Below are 19735 nucleotides of genomic sequence, written 5' to 3' on the forward strand. Positions count from 1 at the left end.
CCTGCCGGAGGGGCGGCAGCCGGCCCCACACGTTGCCGGGGGCCTCCCAGCCGGAGCCCCGCACCCGCGGCCCCTCTCCACCGCCCCCGCCGCCGCCACTCTCCTCCTCCCGAATCCCCCCTTCCTCAGGAGCACTCCGGTGGAGTTACCGGCCCACTCCAAAGTGAGAGCGGTGGCCAGTGGCCACCCCGGCCTCCCGCTGTCACCGCCCTGCCCCCGACCTCTGCCCACGCCGGGGCGAAGTCCCGCTGACGCCCCCGGTCGGTACCTTGCGGACCCCCTTGTAGATATAGAAGTAGAGCTCCCGGCCCACATTGAAGCAGAGGCGGTCGCCGTTACCAGACTGGTCGTTGAGGTTTACGAAGGAGACGCGGACAGGGTTAGAGCCCTGCGAGTTGAAGGGCACCCGGTTGGGCCGGCTGTACTCCGAGTGCGGCAGCAGCTTGTACAGACCTTCCCGGGTGGTGAACTGGGTCTTAATCTCGTTCATCTCCTTCCCTCCTCCCTCCGTCGCCATCTTGGAAAGCAGCGTTCATCCTGCCCTAAGTGCCCGGATCACGCCCACCGCGCAGGCGCCGTCCCCGGACTCTCGCTCTTTCCTCCCTCCCCCCCGCACGCCCCCGCCCCTTCGTTCTGGCCCCTCCCACCCGCGAGCCGGCCCCACGGAGGCTAGCGAGGAGTAGGGGCGGGCTTGTTTACGGCCCGACTGCGCAGGCGTGCTCACCTGGCGCCCTCCACGCGGCGGGGCGTCCGCAGGCTCCTCCCCCCGCCGGGCGCGGCCTCGGCGCGACCCCAGAAGCGCGCAGGTGTTGCGGTGCGGGGTAGGGGCCGGTGGGCTGACGGTACTGAGCGGGCTAGCGAAAGCCGCGGCCGGGCTGAGGTTGGCGGCGCTGAGGGAAACTCGGGCCCTGCCCTGAGGGGTCCCGAGACCTTTAGGGGCTGAGGAGGGAGCCGCTTCAGCAGCCGGCAATTCCGGGTCGGCGCGTGGGGTGCGGCGAACAAGCGCGGAATCCCCAGTGTTCTGACCTAGGGGAGGGCGCGGGGGAGCCCCGAGGCTGGGAGGGGCGGGCCCCCTGTCCTGATCCTCCGCTAGGCTGCCCCGCGCGACCGTCTGGATGCGCGAGTCAGGAAGCCCCTCTGCGCTTCCCAGAGTCCGTTTCCGAGAAGGTACTGAAGGACCTCGGCTTGCCGCTTCATCTTTTTTTTTTTTCTTTTCTTTTTTTAGACGGATTGGCGGGGAGAGGACGTATAGATACGTAACATCTGTGTTTGGTAGTCAAATACCTGCATACCTATCTGTGGTGAGCATTGGCTAATTTCAGGAAAGCCGGTTGTGTCGGCGCTTCTGTTTCTTAAGTTTGTCTCCCCCAGGTGTTTAGAGAAAAGGGGAGGGGTCGGGTCGGGGAAATGACTTTGGGAACCGGATACTGAATCGAAGCAGGATTCCCTTTTGCTCCACAGTTTATTAAGAGCTCTCCATAAAGTTGGAGGCTGTTGATATTTGTATCAGGCTCAAGTGGAATCTGCAGAATGGTTTACTCCGCGTAGTTGTGGGGATATACTGTACTCGGTCTCGATTGTAAAGCAGGCACGCGGATTAAACCATCACCCTTTTATCCCTGGGTTTCTTAGCATTGCACTAGAATAAGAGAGTTTCTCGAGTGATAAACATTCTGATAGACTTTCGCGGAGTTGGAGTGCGAGGCCAATATTTGTTACACCAACAGTGTTCTGTTCCCTCAGTACAAATCATAGATGGAGGGTCACAAAAGAAGTAGAGGGAGGTATGTTGTAAAGGGGAGTTTAAATCATAAACATTTTATGTATCACAATGCAAGCAGATGCCAGTGCAGACGGCGTCACTGATGTAATAATGCGTTTGACGCTGACATCCCGTAGCCGACGTGCATGTTGGCAGAAAAGCTCTAGAGTAAAATCCTACTTAAAGAATTGATTCCTAAAACACCTAAAATTCTGTGTTACAATTGTTTTGATGTTATGTCTTCTGCTAAAAGTCAGGTATCAGAAGTCTTTATAAATGCCACAATGTATTCTAGTTCCCATGGATTTATCCCAATTTCCTATAACTATGTTATTTTACGTTGAAAATGTGTATAATCTCCTTGAAGGATAGTGACATCCTGAATCGTCTAAAAATAATTCAACTGTGTTCCTTAGTTACCACGGGCGGAGGGAATAATAATAATACTTGGAGAAGAAAAAAAACCCTAAGCTAGCAGAAATTAACCCTCAAATTAACCACAACTTTCAATTACCAATAATACCTATAACCTTAGTGTTCTGTTAAGGTTTTATTCTATATAAATTTAACATTTGATTGTGATCACAGTAATATAGGTTGTTCACTTTGTCCCATCCAAATCCTTTGAAAAATTTAATAGTTTTCCTCTTTTCATTTACCCTGCTACACACTCAACTCAATAAATAACACCAAATTTATATAACTGGGCCTGACTGATTTTCAGTTTCAAACCAGGCATTCTTACATGGATTTGTGCCTCAGATTCATCAGCCTCTAAATCTTATCCATATCTTCAAAGTTGAGTCATTATAGCTTCTTGCATATAGCTTTCCTTAGCAATATACCTCTCCTTCATTTCACTTTTTTTTCCTCTCAGCTTTCCTGGAGTAGACAACTACCAAGATAATTTTCTTAAAACAATGCTTTAGGGAGGGGGGATCAGGATGGGGAATACATGTAAATCCATGGCTAATTCATGTCAATGTATGACAAAAATCACTACAATATTGTAAAGTAATTAGCCTCCAACTAATAAAAATTTTAAAAAAATGCTTTAGATACTACATTATTTTGCCCCCAGAACTCTCAATGACTTTGATTATCCATACTATTCTGTTTTGCATGACTCCTCCATTCCAGTCAAACTCTTCTGCCATCACCCTTAGCTCTTTGCCCTACCATGGAAAGATCTAGGTAGAGCTGACCAAGCAGAGGAAAAAAATCCCACAGGGCACCCACGGCAGGAGTGTGCACAGCGTGTGCAAGGGATAGCAAGACAGCCAGTGTGGCCAGAGCAGAGGGAGTGAGGAAGCCATCGCAGGCTTTAAGAATCCATCTGGGAAACTTCCTTCATGGTTCAGTGGTTAGGGCTCCGTACTCCCAATGGAGGGGACCTGGCTTCAATCCCTGATCGAAGAACTAAGATCCCGCATGCCATGGCCAAAAAAAAATTTCTTTAATTAATAAAAAAGAATCCATTTGCTTGCCGGTTTGAGAGTAGACTCAGGGAGACATGAGTGGACAGGGAGGCCGCTTCAGAGGCTAGCAGTAGTATTCCAGGCCAAGGATGATAGAGGCTTGGATGAGAAGTGGTGGCAGTTGAGGTTAAGAAAGACTAGAGAATCCTAGTTACATTCTGAAGGTAAATTCAATGGGATTTCCCAGCAGATAAGAGGTGACTTGTGGGAGATTTTATGAAAGAGTCAAGAATGACCCCACGATAGGCAGCTGGAGGATGGAAATACCATGAACTGACATGAAAAGGCTGGTTAAGAGCAGGTTTTGAAAGGAGGATTAGGGTTTCCCTGGTGAATCAGTGGTAAAGAATTCACTTGCTGGTGCAGGGGACACAGGTTCAATCCCTGATCCGGGAAGATCCCACATGTTGCAGAACAACGAAGCCCATGAGCCACAAGTATCAAGTCTGTGCTCTCGAGTCCACAAGCCGCAATTACTGAGCCTGAGCACCAAAACTACTAAAGCCCGCACACCTAGAGCCTGAGCTCTGCAACAAGAGACGCCACTGCAGTGAGAACCCTGAGCACAGCAGCTGGACAGTGGCCTCTGCCGACTGCACCTGGAGAAAAGCCTGGGCGGCAACGAAGACCCAGGAAAATAAACAGAATTCTGAAAAAAAAAAGGAAGACCAGGAGCTCAGTTTTGAGCATGTTGGGTGTGGCATGTCTATGAGGCGTTAATAGGAAATGTCCGGAGACAGTTGAATAATCGGGTCTGGATAGAAGTCTAGCCCACTGGCATGTGCATGTATTCATCAGTCCTTAGCTGATAGATGGCCTCTAAAGCCTGGATCCTGTCACCAAGGGAGTGAATGGGCACAGTGGGACAATCTAGGAGGTGGGAGAGAAGAGGAATATTTGTTGATGAAAAAGAGCATACTATTTTTTTTTTCAACTTAATACATAGGAGTATTCACTTTAGACCAAACATTGTTTTTTCCAACTCAGAGATTGGTTCATTAAGATGCTGAAAAGCAGTGTTTTGTTTTGTTTTTTAACCTTGAAGAGAAACAGTGTTTGCCACAGTGACCTTGGGCTTCTCAGCTTGCCCTGGTAAAGAACCTGCTTGCCAGTGCAGGAGTCCCAGGAGATGCGGGTTCAATCCCTGGGTCAGGAAGATTCCCTGGAGGAGGAAATGGCAACCCACACCAGTATTTTTGCCTAGAAAATTCCATGGACCGAGGAGCCTGGCAGGCTATGACTAGTCCATGGGGTTGCAAAGAGTCGGACATGACTGAGCTTGCATGCACAGTGACCTTATAAAGAAAAATGGGCACAGACAAGCGTCTTTAGAAACTACACTGGAGTTCTTTACTGACTCATTATATTCAGTAACCAATCTCTCAAATTTAGCTTGTTGATGAGCTTATTCTATTATTAATTACATCATGACTTGGTACGTTCTTATAACACTGTTATGGGAACGGAAAACAAATTTGGAAAACAACATGTAACATAGTGTCCTTAATACACCACTCCAACTTTGTATTTCAGATGTGCAGACTGGTTAAACTGACACACCGTTGGAATTGTTCAGTTATGATATGTACAAATTGATCTTATGTAAAGCATCTTATTCTCTAAATAACCGTTATCAAGTGGATGCGATACTTAATATTTCACACATGCTTTGCAACAAAAGTACTTTTTAAAGAGCTCTTTAGGGTTTTCTAAGGGGCTTCCCTCATGGCTCAGATGTTAAAGAATCTGCCTAGATGCAGGAGACTCAGATTCGATCCCTATGTCGGGATGATCCCCTGGAGAAGGTGCTGAAGAAGACTCTTGAGAGTCCCTTGGTCTGCAAAGATATCAAACCAGTCAATCCTAAAGGAAATCAACCCTGAATATTCACTGGAAGGACATGCTGAAACTCCAATACTTTGACCACTTGAGCTGACTCATTGGAAAAGACCCTGATGCTGGAAAAGGCTGAGGGCAGAAGGAGAAGGGGGTGACAGAGGATGAAATGGTTAGATGGCATCACTGACTCAATGGACTTAAGTTTGAGCAAACTCTGGGAGATAATGAAGGACAGGGAAGTCTGGCACACCGCAATCTGTGGGATGGCAAAGAGTTGGACACAACTTAGTGACTGAACAACAGTGCCGCTTAAAGGAAGTGCCTACTCTGTGGGCATTTTGCCAAGTGCTCACATACACCCTGGTCTTCATGTACCACCTGGTGATGGAGGTACCCTTATCTCCTGTCCACACATGACAAAAGAGAGCAATGAAGTGACTTGTCCAAATTACTACTCTACAATTAGGTATTAACAGAAACAAAACTTGAATTTAGATCTTAAAAGAGAAACATCTTGGAGTAAAGTAACAACAAAATATACTCATCTTTAAACCATACATTACTGAAGGGGGACGAATAGTTCTGATGAAGCAAACATGTATTTTTAAATTAAAAAAAAAGTTGAAGTATGGTTGATTTGCAATGTTGTGTTAATTTCTACTGTACACCAAAGTGATTCAGTTACATATGTATATGTATATATACATATACACATTCTTTTTATATTCATCTCCACTGTGGTTTATCACAGGATATTGAATATAAATCCCTGTGCTATACAGTAAGACCTTGTTGTTTATCCATTCTATGTATAATACTTTACATCTGCTAATCCCAAGCTCTCACTCCATCTTTCCCTCATTGCCCTCCCCCTTGACAGCCAGAACTCTGTTCTCTAGCAGACATGTATTTTTTTTTATTCAAAAGTTTTTTTAAAAACTCAAAACTAGAAAACACAAGCCAGAAAATAGAAGAAAATACTTGCAAATCAGGTACCTGATAAGATAATTGTGTGTGTAATGTATAGACAACTCCTACAACTTAAAAAAAACAACCTAGCTTTTAAATGGGCGAAGGACTTGAATAGACATTTCTCCAAGAAGATATACAAGAAGGCCAGTAAGCACATGAAAAGATGCTCAACATCACTGTCATCAGACAAATGCAAATCAAAGCCACAGTGAGATCCCACTTCACACCCACTAGGATGGCTATGCTCAGTAAGATGTAATACCAGGGGATGAGTATGTGGAGAAATCCAAACCCGCATATCCTGCCGGTAGGAACAGAAAACAGCTCAACCACTTTGGAAAATAGTCTAGTGTTCCTCAAAAGTTTAAACAGTTACCAATGACCTAGCCATTCATGTCCACACAAAAACTTGTACATGAACGTACATGGCAGCATTAGTCATAATAGCCAAAAATTAGAAACAATCCGGATGTCCACTAACTGATAAATGGATAAACAAAATATGGTGTATCCGTGCAGTCAGATTTTATTCAGCCACAAAAAGAAATGAGGTACCAATGTGTGCTATAGCATGGACGGACCTTGAGAACGTGCCGAGTGAAGAGGCTGACACAGAAGGCCACATGTCTTATGATTCCATTTATAGGAAATGTCAGGAAGAGGCAATTCTATAGAGACGGAAAATAGGTTAGTGGTTGCCTAGAGCTGGAAGGGGGAGGGGGAAGGAGGACTGGCTGCTAGTGGGTTTGGAGTCTTTTTAAGGTGACAAAAATTATTCTAACATTGCATAGTTGCCTAGTTCTAAATATACTAAAACCCACTGAATTGTATACCCTTTACATGAGTAAGTTGTACGTGCTAGTGAGTCAAAACTAGAGCAAGCTACACAAGGTCCAGTTTATTTTTCAAACAGCTACTAAATTATTAGGAATAAGTACATGTTAGGCTGTTTGGACTTAACCTAATAAACAGCCGTTAGGTGTTTTCTTCTAAGTGGTGACGGGTGTCGTAAAAAAATTGCTGATACACTCAGACTGAGAACCAAGCAAGTTTGGGAATCTCCACCATAAGGCACGAGCCTCCCCCAGTCTCCAAGTTGTACCTGCATTTTTCTCTCTGTGTGCCTCTCCTTTTCAAAACAAATTTCTTCCCCTTGCTCTTGTAGGGAGTCCCTCTTGTGTGCTCAGGACAGCATGCTTAATTTCCCTGGCTCCCAGGCATACTGCTGCCTCCACTGCCTCCTTCCCGGCAGTGTGAACTTGCTGAGCAAGGAATACTGGTCAACAGAAGTGCTCTTTTTCTCTGCTTAAAAACAAAACACTCTATCTAATGCCCAGTCTCTCAGCTCCCAGCCTGGAAGGACTCACAGCTATGTCCCCCGCCTTATATATATATTCAATTCCACCCATGCTATTTTAAATGTCTTAGACTCTCAGGATAAGACAGAAATGTGGATTTCAAACCATAGTAATGAAGAAAAAAAATACAGGAAGAGAATGAGAGAATTATTTGTCACAAGGCTGTGACATTCTCTTTGTCGCTCACAGACAGAACCAGCGGAATGATTTAAGGCATTCTTAGAACTGCACCCAAATTCGAGCATCAATTTTTTGCGGCTGGAGCTTGTGCTGGCTTTGTTTTTCATTATGAAACTCCTCCGATTGCAGGTTCAATGACAGCCTGCCCAAGCCGCCCAACAAACGTGTTTTATTTCTTAGAGATTAGAGCAAGGACATTCAAGCTTAATAGCCTCAATAACAATTTCTGATGTTTTCTGAGAACCTTAAACAGGAAAGAGAAAAGGAGATCGAAAAAAGAGTTGGTATGCTATCTGCAAAGAAAAAATTAACATGCTGCTAACTCATGATTGGAAGAACTTGTCAGTGACTCTTTGGAGAGCCTTGTCAACATTTTATCAGGCTGTTGAGAAGCAGCCAGCAAAGCCAGAGTGATTTCTAGCCATCAGCTGCTGTAAAGTAGTGGTTGGGAGCCTGTGGTAGGAAGTAAGATGCATTTGTTGATTTAAAAATCTATGGGACTTCCCTAGTGGTCCAGTAGATAAGACTCTAAGTTCCCAATGCAGGGGTCACGGGTTTGATCCTTGATCAAGGAACTAAGATCCCATATGCCTCACAGTATGGCCTTAAAAAAAAAAAATTCATTTTGGGGAATTCCCTGGTGGTCCAGTGGGCAGGACTGCGCTTTCACTGCAGTGGCCCAGGTTTAAGCCATGTTGGGGAGCTAAGATCCCACAAGCCTCACAGCATGGCCCTAAATCAGTAAAAATCCACTTTAGGAGTCACCGTTGGGTAAAGCAAAAATACAATTTATATTAAAAAAATCTAGTTTCAGACAGGATAGAGAGTATTCTCTGAAAGATTATTGTTAAGGACGGATATTCCTGTTATCCATTCAGTTAGACTCCGAGTTGACTGAGAGGACAAGCCATTCATTTTCCTCTTTAGAATGAGGAGGATCCCCTCTTCCTCATATAGCATGACGCACATACTCAATGAATTTCTAGCTTTCTCCATGCGTGCACGCTCAGTCACTAAGTCATGGCCAACTCTTTGTGAGTCTGTGGACCATAGCCCGGCAGGCTCCTCTGTCCATGGAAATTTCCGGGCAAGAATACTGGAGTGGGTTGCCATTTCCTTCTCCAGGAGATCTTCCCAACCCAGGGATCAAACTCTCATCTCCTGCGTTGGCAGGCGGGTTCTTTACACTGAGCCGCCTCGGAAGACTTCTCCTTTTCCACCGTCCTCATATTTTTGTCTTTATTTTTTCTTTCTCTTCCTGGTGTTTTTTCGCTTACACACTTTCCCTCCCTGAGCTGTGATACTTGTAGTTCCTCATACCTGTCACACCTAAGCTTTCGTGCCTTTGCGCAAGCTGGAGTCCCTTCCTCCTCTGCTTCTTGGAGGGGATAGAAGGCCGCCTCGTCCTGTGAACCTTCGCTAGGAAACCGCCCCTGCCACGGTGTGCTCTCAGGTTTCAACTTAGAGGCTGCTTTCTCAGGGAGGCTTCCTAGATGCTGCAAATTGAAATTATGGCACCTGATTCTTTTCTGAAGGGCTTTCCAGGTGGCTCAGATGGTTAAGAATCTGCCTGCAATGCAGGAGATGTAGGTTCGATCCCTGGGTGGGAACGATCCCCTGGAGAAAGGAATGACAACCCACTCCAGTATTCTTGCCTGGAAAATTCCATGGACGGAGAAGCCTGGTGGGCTACTGTCCATGGGTCACAAAGAGTTGGACACAACTGAGTGACTAACACACACACACAGATTGTTTTCTGCACATCGTTACATCCTTCAGATGCAGGGGCCCCCCACCTTCGGGATCTAATGCCTGATGGTCTGAGGTGGAGCTGATGTAGTAATAATAGAATAAAGTGCAAAGTAAATGTAACACACTTGAATCATCCCCAGACCGTCCACCCCGTCCCCAGTCTGTGGAAAAACTGTCTTCCGTGAAGCCAGTCCCTGGTGCCAAAAAGGCCGGGGCCCACTGCTTTAGAGCACCTATCCCAATTTCTAATAATGCATCCACTCATATTTATGTGTTTACTCCTGGCTAGACTGTAGGCTGTTTGAAAACAGGGATGCTGTCTTCTTCATCCAGCATTTTGTGTCCAGGTTGGGTCCTCACACACAGGATGCACCCTGTGTAGATTTGCCAAGTGAATGACTCACCTACTTTGAGAAACATCCTCTAACTTTTAACACCTGATGGTAATACTTAACTTGATTATGACATTCATTACACTGCAGTCTCATCCCACCAGATAGTTAGCTACACATGACTGCAGCTCACGTGCTTGAAAACATGCTCATTCATGCTTTCTTTACCCCCAAGGTTAACCCTTACCCCCAAGGTTAAACTCTGCTTCAGGGCCTCATCGCGTGTGCTATCCGTTACCTCTGCTTCCAGCATCTCAAGGGAGATTCGGTCCTTTGTTTCCTTTCTGCGTATGGCTTTCAGGTGAATATCGATCATGCCCTTTGGGCCACTTCTCTCGCCTCAAAAAACAAAAGCAAAACCATGTCCTGTTTTTGGAGAATAATCTTTCTTTAGGGTCACATTTCTATTTAGTAGGATAGAGTACTGAATTTGTCAGAGACGTTTCTTAACAGCATAAGAATTATCAACTGGATGCTTACTTAGATCTCTTTATTGGGATAAGAAAAGATTATGAACCAGAGCACTGAACAGTTTACTTTTCTTTTTACCGTATCTTTCTTGTATAGAATGATGCTTTTTATGTAACTGGGGCTCAGCAACCATTTAATGAATTGAATAGGTACCTGAAAAAGAGCATCAGGACTGAAGATCAAAGGACCTGATGTGAGTTCTACACTTGATCCCATCACTTAATATTGTATTGGAAGTGTTAGCCAGTACAGAACATAAAAGTCCAAGGTGAAATCATCATTAGTTATTATGATTACATGTTGAAAACCTAAGAGGATCAACTGAAAAAGTGAAGAAACAAGTGTAGCAGGTTATAAAGTGAATATTCAAACACCAGTAACTTTCTCATGTCAAAATAGTGTCTAGTTTAAATATAGCAGAAGAGAATATCACACAGTAAGAAAGTAAGGTATAGAAAGGAACCCATGACGCAGTGAATAGGGACCGCAATCATTGACGTCAATGTGAATGGCGCCCCCTGGGGTTGAACTGTGCAAAGTCTCTGAATATATTCAGAAACTTTTCAGAACTACTTGAAGAATACTAATAAAACTCTATGAAGAAACTAAATAAAATAATTCAAGGTGAATACACTTTGTTCCTCTGTAAGAAGACTCACCAATGTAAAAATGCCAGTTCTTTCTGAGTCGGTATACGTACTGAATACAACCTAAATCAGCAGAATTTTCTTTAGGACTTGTCAGAATTAGGGACTTCCCTGGTGGTCCATCCGGTTCGATCCCTGGGTCGGGAAGATCCCCCAGAGAAGGGAAAGGCTACCCACTCCAGTACTGTGGCCTAGAGAATTCCATGGACTGCATGGTCCGTGAGGTCGCAAAGAGTCGGCCACGCCTGAGCGCCTTTCCCTCAGCTCCTTCCCTGGTGGTCCGTCCAGTTCGATCCCTGGGTCGGGAAGATCCCCCAGAGAAGGGAAAGGCTACCCACTCCAGTACTGTGGCTAGAGAATTCCATGGACTGCATGGCCCGTGAGCTCGCAAAGAGTCGGCCACGCCTGAGCGCCTTTCCCTCAGCTCCTTCCCTGGTGGTCCGTTGGTTAAGAAGCTGCCTTGTAATTGCAATAGTGCAGGGGATGCAGGTTCGTTCCCTGGTTGGGGAGCTAAGATCCCGCATGCTGAGGGGTAACTAAGCGTGCACACTGGCAGAGCCCTCGGGCCACAACTAGAGAGTCCATGCTCCTAAAGAAAAGATCGGCAGAGGTGCAGCGAAGATCCCATGTGATGCAACTAAGTCCTGATGCAGCCAAATAAATAATTTTTTTAAAAAGGGACTTGTCAAAATTGTTCTAAGTTTCACTTAGAAGAGTAAATAAGAATCACTCTGGAAAATTCTGAAAAAGAAGAGTGACTTTGGGGAGTGACTTGCGTTGCACTAAAGTGCATATTCAGTTCAGTTCAGCTCAGTCGCTCAGCCGTGTCCGACTCTCTGCCACCCCATGAACCGCAGCACACCAGGCCTCTCCGTCCATCACCTACCCCCAGAGTCCACCTGAACCCATGTCCATCGAGTCGATGATGCCATCCAACCATCTCATCCGCTGTCGTCCCCTTCTCCTCTTGCCCTCAATCCCTCCCAGCATCAGGGTCTTTTCCAATGAGTCAGCTCTTCACATCCAGTGGCCAAAGTATTGGAGTTTCAGCTTCAACATCAGTCCTTCCAATGAACACCCAGGACTGATCTCCTTTAGGCATATTAGTACATGTTTTGAAACCTCTTTAATTAAAACGTCAGTGGGACTTCCCTGGTGGCTCAGTGGTGAAGAATCTGCCTGCCGGTGAAGGAGACACGGGTTCGATCCCTCGTGTGGGAAGATCCCACATGCTGTGAGCAGCTCAGCCCGTGTGCCACAGCTGCTGAACCTGTGCTCTGGAGCCTGGGGACTGCAGCTGCTGAAGCCCGCGTGCTCTAGAGCCAGTGTGCTGCAATACCAGAAGCCACCTCCATAAGAAACTCTTGAGCCGCAACTGGAGGAAAAGCCTGCATAGCAAAATGACCCAGCACAGCCAGAAATAATTACATTAGTTTAAAAATCAATGAAGTGCAATAGAGCATTGAATTAGACTCCAATAAAAACAGACATGTGGTAAAGATGGGGTTAATTTAATAAAAGAGATTGGAATAACCAACTAGCCATTTAAAGTAAATATGGATTCCTAATTCCTTTCTCAATCCAAAATAAGCTCCAGATGGATCAAAGACTTAAATTATAAAAATTAACCCAAGAGTCCAAAAAGAAACTACTTCAATAAATACTTATATTGGTAATCTTGAAATAGGGAAGGCTTTTCTAAATATAGCCCCAAACTCAGAAGGCTTAGGCTATTTTTATTCTATATTTTGCATGGTACAAAACACCATTTAAAAAGATAACAAACTTGGAAAAAATATTCATAACACATATGGCAAGGGGATCTTATCCCTAAAAATAAAAATGCTCCTTTAAATCAATAAGAAAGGAAAAATAATCATTTTTTGAATATGTAGGCAAAAGACATAAATAAGCAATTCACAAAGTTGCATTTATTAGACTTTTTATGACTTCTGAGTTTCTTGTCATACTTAGAAAAAACTTCTCCACTCTAAGATGCTCAGGTTTTCTAAGAATAAAAGAAATGCAAATTAAAACAAAGTGGTTTTTTTTTTTAATGTCACACTGGAAAATAAAAGTTATCAATTAAAAACTTGATAATAGGGCTTCCCTGGTGGCTCAGTGGTTAAGAATTGGGCGCCAGTGCAATCAGGGTTCGATCCCTGATCCAGGACGGTCCCACATGCCTCAGAGCAACTAAGCAAGCCCAAGCTCTGGAGCCCAAGAGCCCCAACTGCTGAGTCCACGTGCTGCAACTATGGAAGCCTGTGCGTCTAGAGCCTGTGCTCAGCGACAAGAGAATTCACCGCAATGAGAAGCCCTCACACCACACCTAGACAGTAGCCCCCACTGGACGCAGCTAGAGAAAAGCCTGTGCAGCGAGGAAGACCCAGCACAGCCAGAAATTTAAAAACAACAACAAAAAACTTGGTAATAGTGTTGCCACAGATTTTTGCATTAGCAAAGCTATGAAATTGGCTCTTTTAGTCTCCATTGATTCGAGTGTGAAGTGCTATTATTTGGAGGGAAATTTGATAATCACTGTCAAAATACCTGATGGAGTTATGCAATTTGACTCAACAAATCTCCAATTCCTGCACAAATGTACAAAGGGTATGTATATCGGGATTTTCACTGAAGCATTTTTCCGAATAGTGGAAAATTGAAAATTACCTGAATAGTCATGAATAAGGAATTAGATAAATTATGGAAATGCCATACATTAAAACTGTTAAAAAATAGATATATAAACCCATATGTAGCGACGTGGAAAGATGTCCAGAATATACTGCATGAAAAACAAGAAGTCGATAAGTGTATACAATATGATTTCATATTTGAAAAGCTAAAGCACATGTATACATATATGTATATTTTTAAAGGCCTGAGTTTAAGAACTGACTTGTTATTTGCTTTTTCACTTGATAGTAACCTCTCTGAATCTACTTTCTTGTGCCTAAAACTAGAGTATTATATACGTACCTGTTACACATGTAAAGAGGTTAAAAAGACGAAATGTATGTAAAAGCTGTCTGTAAACAGCCATACACTGTACAAGTACATGCTAGTCAAATGTCATTAAACATAGATGACTTCCATAATCTACAGTATAATAGAACTTTAATTTTTTGAACTTGATATAATAACATAATGCTTATTACCTTTTTCGTCTGCATGAGTAAGTCTTAAGTTTTTAGGGTGAAAGACCCCTGTGGAAGTCCTATGGATGTCTTAAACCCCCTTCCCCAAGCCAAATGCATACCTGTACCCGATCTCACATACAACTTTAAGGGTTTCATAGACACTTCTTCAAAATGAAAAACCAATTCCATTGGTTTCTGCTGTTAACCCTACTCTTCAAGGTGCATCAAGAAGAGATAAACAGGGACTTCCCTGGTGGTCCAATGGCTAAGATGCCACCCTCCCAATGCAGGGGCCCGGGGTTCCATCCCTGGTCAGGGAACTAGATCCCATGTGCTGCAACCGAGACCTGGTTCAGCCAAATAAGTTTTTTAAAAAGAGGAAATCATTTCAGTGCTGTTACGGGTTGACTTGTGTCCCCACTGAAGAGATGTTACAGTTCTGGCCCTCGGTGCTTGTGAATGCGATCTTTCTGGAAATACGACCTTTGCAGATGTACTTATTAATAAATTATGATGACACCATTAGGGTGGGCCCTGATCCAAAATGACTGGTGTCCTTGTGAGAAGAAGAGAGACACTGATACACAGACCGTGAGCACAGTGCTGCGGCTGCAATTGGAGGGACCCCAGGATTGCCAGCAAAGCCCCCAAAGTAGGAAGAGGCAGGAAGAATCCTTCCCTACTAGTTTCAGAAAGAGCAGACCCTGTCTGTACCTCAGGTTCAGACACTGAACTTCCACATCTATGAGACAGCAAATGTTTTAAGTCACCCGATTTGTGGTTCTTTGCCACATTTAGCCCTAAGGAATGAATACAGATGCTATAGGTAATCAGAATATCTAAAAACAAGTGAATTTTAGATCTGAGAAACTCATGCTAGTTGGGGAAAAAAAGGTTAAGTTGTCATTATTGACACATGATATTTGTTCGGAACATGCAAGAAAATAAATGAAAATGGACTTCCCCGGTGGGCCAGTGGCTAAGACTCCATGCTTCCAATGCAGGAGGCCCAGGTTCGATCCCTGCTCGGGAAACCAGGGCTTCCCCAGTGGCTCAGATGGTAGAGAATCTGCCTGCAGTGCAGAAAAGGCATTAGACCCAGATTTGATCCCTGGTTTGGGGAGATCCCCTGGAGAAGGAATGGCAACCCACTCCTGTATTCTTGCCTGGGAAGTTCCATGGGCAGAGAAGCCTGGCAGGCTGCAGTCCACAGGATCACAGAAGAGTCAGTCACAACTGAGCAGTTAGACAACAGCAGCTTGTTGCAAGGGACACACCAAGGTTCAGTTCAGTTCAGTCCCTCAGTCGTGTCTGACTCTTTCTGACCCCATGGACTGCAGCACACCAGGTTTCCCTGTCCATCACCAACTCCCGGAGCTTACTCAAACTCATGTCCATCGAGTCAGTGATGCCATCCAACCACCTTATCAGCTGTCGTCCCCTTCTCCTCCTGCCTTCAGTCTTTCCCAACATCAGGGTCTTTTCCAATGACTCAGTTCTTCACATCAGGTGGCCAAAGTATTGGAGCTTCAGCTTCAGCATCAGTCCTTCCAATGAATATTCAGGACTGATTTCCTTTAGGATGGACTGGTTGGATCTTCTCACAGTCCAAGGGACTCTCAAGAGTCTTCTCCAACACCACAGTTCAAAAGCATCAATTCTTCGACACTCAGCTTTCTTTACGGTCCAACTCTCACATCCATACATGACTACTGGAAAAATCATTGTTTTGACCTTTGTCAGCAAAGATATGTCTCTGCTTTTTAATACACTGTCTGGGTTGGTCATAGCTTTCCTTCTAAGGAGCAAGTGTCTTTTAATTTCATGGCTGCAGTCACCATCTGCAGTGATTTTGCAGCCCCCAAAAAATAAAGTCTGTCATTGTTTCCCCATCTATTTGCCACGAAGTGATGGGACTGGAAGCCATGATTTTAAAACCACAAAACCAATAAATAAATAAATAAAACCACAAAACCCAGACCCTTCTCCCATGATAATAGAAGACACGGGGAATATGGCTGCCCAGATAGACTGTATTTCTGGGGTGTTAAGTATTGACTATGGTCTTGCTTATGGAGCCTAGTAGAAGTGATGTGCTGCTTCTGGGTCTGGATCTAAGACTTTTGATGCCTCCTCCATCATTTCCCACCCCCGCCCCTCATTCCTGCCAGCTGTCACCTAGACGCATCAATGACACAGCTTCAACCAAACAGATGGTGACATGCCCTAGTGCTTGCGGAAAACAAAAATGTAAGGAATCAGGTCTCCCGAATGACCATGTAGACAAGCACTGTCCCACCAACATGAACTGTTTACCTCAGACTGGCATGGGAATGATTTATTTCTTAATGCAATGTTGAATATCTTTATTTCAGCACTTTATTCTCTCCATATCCCAACTAATGCAAAATGATAACACAGAAGACAAGGTGGTAGCTACCTCAAGGAGAGGCACATAAGGAGCTTCTAAGATCCAATAATATTCTGTACCTTAACCTGAGTGATGGGTATACTGGTATTGATTGGCTTTATTCCTTTAAAATTTTTTATTTTTTATTTATTCATCTGACTGCACCAGGTCTTAGTTGCAGTGTGTGGGATCTAGTTCCCCCACCAGGGATCAAACCCAAGCCCCCTGCATTGGGATCCCAATGGGGTCCTAGCCACTGAACCACCAGGGAAGTCCCTGGTTTTATTCTTATTCTTTTAAATACACACTCTTTTGTATGTATATATGTTTGCATGAATCAACCTAAAGTTCTAAAAAGTTAAAAATAGAGTAATAATGAAATACCTTTTGATGCTTGCTGTATTGGTAAACATTAAAAAGTCTGATCACTCACCTAGAGCCAGACATCCTGGAATATGAAGTCAAGCGGGCCTTAGGAAGCATCACTACAAACAAAGCTAGTGGAGGTGATGGAATTTCAGTTGAGCTATTTCAAATCCTAAAAGATGGTGCTATGAAAGTGCTGCACAAATGCCAGACAATTTGGAAAACTCAGCAGTTACCACAGGGCTGGAAAAGGTCAGTTTTCATTCCAATCCCAAAGAAAAGCAATGCCAAAGAATGTTCAAACTACCGCACAATTGTGCTCATCTCACACACTAGCTAAGTAGTGCTCAGAATTCTCCAAGCGAGGCTTCAACAGTACATGAACCAAGAAATTCCAGATGTTCAAGCTGGAAAAGGCAGAGGAACTAGAGATCAAATTGCCAACATCCGTTGGATCATCAAAAAAGCAAGAGAGTTACAGAAAAATATCTGCTGCTTTATTAACTATGCCAAAGCCTCTGACTGTGTGGACCACAACAGACTGTGGAAAATTCTTAAAGAGATGGGACTACCAGACCACCTGACCTGCCTTCTGAGAAATCTGTATGCAGGTCAAGAAGCAACAGTTAAAACTGGACATGGAACAACAGACTGGTTCCAAATTGGGAAAGGAGTACATCAAGGCTGTATATTGTCACCCTGCTTATTTAACTTATATGCAGAGTACATCATGCAAAATGCTGGCCTGGATGAAGCACAAGCTGGAACTGAGGTTGCTAGGAGTGATATCAATAACCTCAGATATGCAGATGACACCACCCTTATGGCAGAAAACGAAGAGAAACTAAAGAGCCTCTTGATGAAGATGAAAGAGGAGAGTGAAAAAGCTGGCTTTTATTCAAAAAACTCAAACTCAACATTCAAAAAACTAGGATCATGGCATCTGGTCCCATCACTTCATGCAAATAAATGGGGAAACAATGGAAATAGTGACAGACTTTATTTTCCTGGGCTCCCAAATCTCTGCAGATGATGACTTCAGACATGACATTAAAAGACGCTTGCTCCTTGGAAGAAAAACTATGACCAGCCTAGACAACATATTAAAAAGGGAGACATTACTTTGCTGACAAAGGTCCGTCTAGTCAAAGCTATGGTTTTTCCAGTAGTCATGTATAGATGTGAGAGTTGGACTATAAAGAAAGCTGAGTGGAGAAGGAAATGGCAACCCACTCCAGTACTCTTGCCTGGAGAATCCCATGGACAGAGGAGCCTGGTGGGCTACAGTCCATGGGGTTACAAAGGGTTGGACACTACTGAACTGAGCGAGCACACACACAAGCTTTCGTGTAAAGGAGAAAGTAATAAAAACACACTTAAACTGGATAACATGATAGAACTCAAAAGCAACACTAAATTTGTTTGCAAAGCTATTTACTTTGTTTTTCTTTCCTTAACCTATCCTTCCATTTCTGTCTTTGTATAATGAAATCTGTTATTTTTTTCTTTCATCAACTAACCAAATTACTAGTTCTCTTTTGCAGTTCAAAATGTACTAATATGTTCATTTTAGTAGAATTTATTAAATAAGTATCAAGTTGCTGCACAACTAGTAGGGAAAAAATGTAAAAATAACAAGATACTTTTATAAAAGAAATAAAGCATTATCTTTCAGTAAGCAAAAATAAAATAAAATAAAGCTGAGCGCTGAAGAATTGATGCTTTTGAACTGTGGTGTTGGAGAAGACTCTTGAGAGTCCCTTGGACTGCAAGGAGATCAAACCAGTCCATCCTAAAGGAAATCAGTCCTGAATATTCATTGGAAGGACTGACGCTGAAGCTGAAGCTCCAATACTTTGGCCACCTGATGTGAAGAACTGAGTCATTGGAAAAGACCCTGATGCTGGGAAAGATTGAAGGCGGGAGGAGAAGGGGATGACACAGGATGAGTTGGTTGTATGGCATCACCTACTCGACGGATGTGAGTTTGAGTAAGCTCCCGGAGTTGGTAATGGACAGGGATACCTGTGTGCTGCAGTCTGTGGGGTCACTAAGAGTCGGACACAACTGAGCAACTGAACTGAAAAAGTCTGATAATGTTCAACATTGCAGTGTGTATGGCAGAACTAGCATCTTCCTAAATTTCAATAGAAAGGTAAATTGGCCTAAACTTTTTTGAGTATAATTTTACATTATGTATGAAAATTTTAAATATATAGAGAAAATTGACAAGAAGAAGACAACCCAATTTTTTAAAATGAGCAAAAGATTTGAACAGACACTTTACAAAAGGTAGCATTCCAATGGCCAATAATCTATATGAAAAGGTGCTAAGTGTCATCACTCATCAGGGAAATATAAAATAAAGCCACAGCAATACTCTTGCACTCCCAACAGAGTGGCTAAAATTAAAAGGCCTGACTGAAAAACCAAATGTCAGTGAGGAAATGGAAGGAAATGGAACAACCGAAAGTGTATATTGGTTACAACCGCTTTGGAAGATGGTTCTGCAGTATGTGCTAAATTGAGCACAGGTATGAGCTAAAACTCTGGAGAAGGAAATGGCAACCCACTCCAATCTTCTTGCCTGGAAAATTCCATGGACAGAGGAGCCCCGCGGGCTACAGTCTGTGGGTCGCGAAGGGTCAGACACGACTGAGCGACTGACACACACGTGAGCTAAAACGCACATGCCCTATGACCTAGCAGTTCCACTCCTGGATACAGGCCTAATTAAGATGCATACACACGTTTTTACAGTAACTTTATTTATAATAGCCCAAACTGGAAATAACCCAACGTCTATCAGCAGTGGAATGGTTAAATGGATTGTGGTATATTCATATATTCCTGTGTAATCCCACATAGCAATGAAAAAATAACCAGCACATAACATACACAGCATGGATGATTTCACAGACACAATATTGAGTGGAAGGAGCTGATGCAAGAGTAATATTGTATA

The 19735-nt window shown here is 43.8% G+C and overlaps 1 protein-coding gene and 1 long non-coding RNA gene across 16 annotated transcripts in view; one reads left to right on the forward strand and one right to left on the reverse strand.

Annotated features, from left to right (window-relative positions):
* The window catches only part of WDR20 (WD repeat domain 20), a 65217-nt gene extending 64426 nt beyond the window's left edge, over window positions 1-791 (reverse strand). For 6 of the 15 annotated variants that reach the window (XM_020913440.2, XM_020913443.2, XM_020913437.2 and 3 more), the window contains exon 1: window positions 269-598. In XM_020913440.2, the coding sequence (XP_020769099.1) occupies window positions 269-517 (249 nt within the window). In that variant the 5' untranslated portion in view covers window positions 518-598. Of the gene's footprint in view, window positions 1-268; window positions 603-724 lie in introns of those variants that run through there. The other 9 variants (XR_011491732.1, XM_020913438.2, XM_020913442.2 and 6 more) reach the window with 6 other exon arrangements.
* LOC110150474 (uncharacterized) overlaps window positions 732-19735 on the forward strand; it is a 32873-nt gene continuing 13869 nt past the window's right edge. The window contains exon 1 of the long non-coding RNA XR_011491733.1: window positions 732-1301. This is a non-coding gene — a long non-coding RNA (uncharacterized lncRNA). The remainder of the gene's footprint in view (window positions 1302-19735) is intronic.

Source organism: Odocoileus virginianus, chromosome 16, assembly GCF_023699985.2.
Source record: "Odocoileus virginianus isolate 20LAN1187 ecotype Illinois chromosome 16, Ovbor_1.2, whole genome shotgun sequence".
In the NCBI taxonomy this organism is placed as follows: domain Eukaryota; kingdom Metazoa; phylum Chordata; class Mammalia; order Artiodactyla; family Cervidae; genus Odocoileus; species Odocoileus virginianus.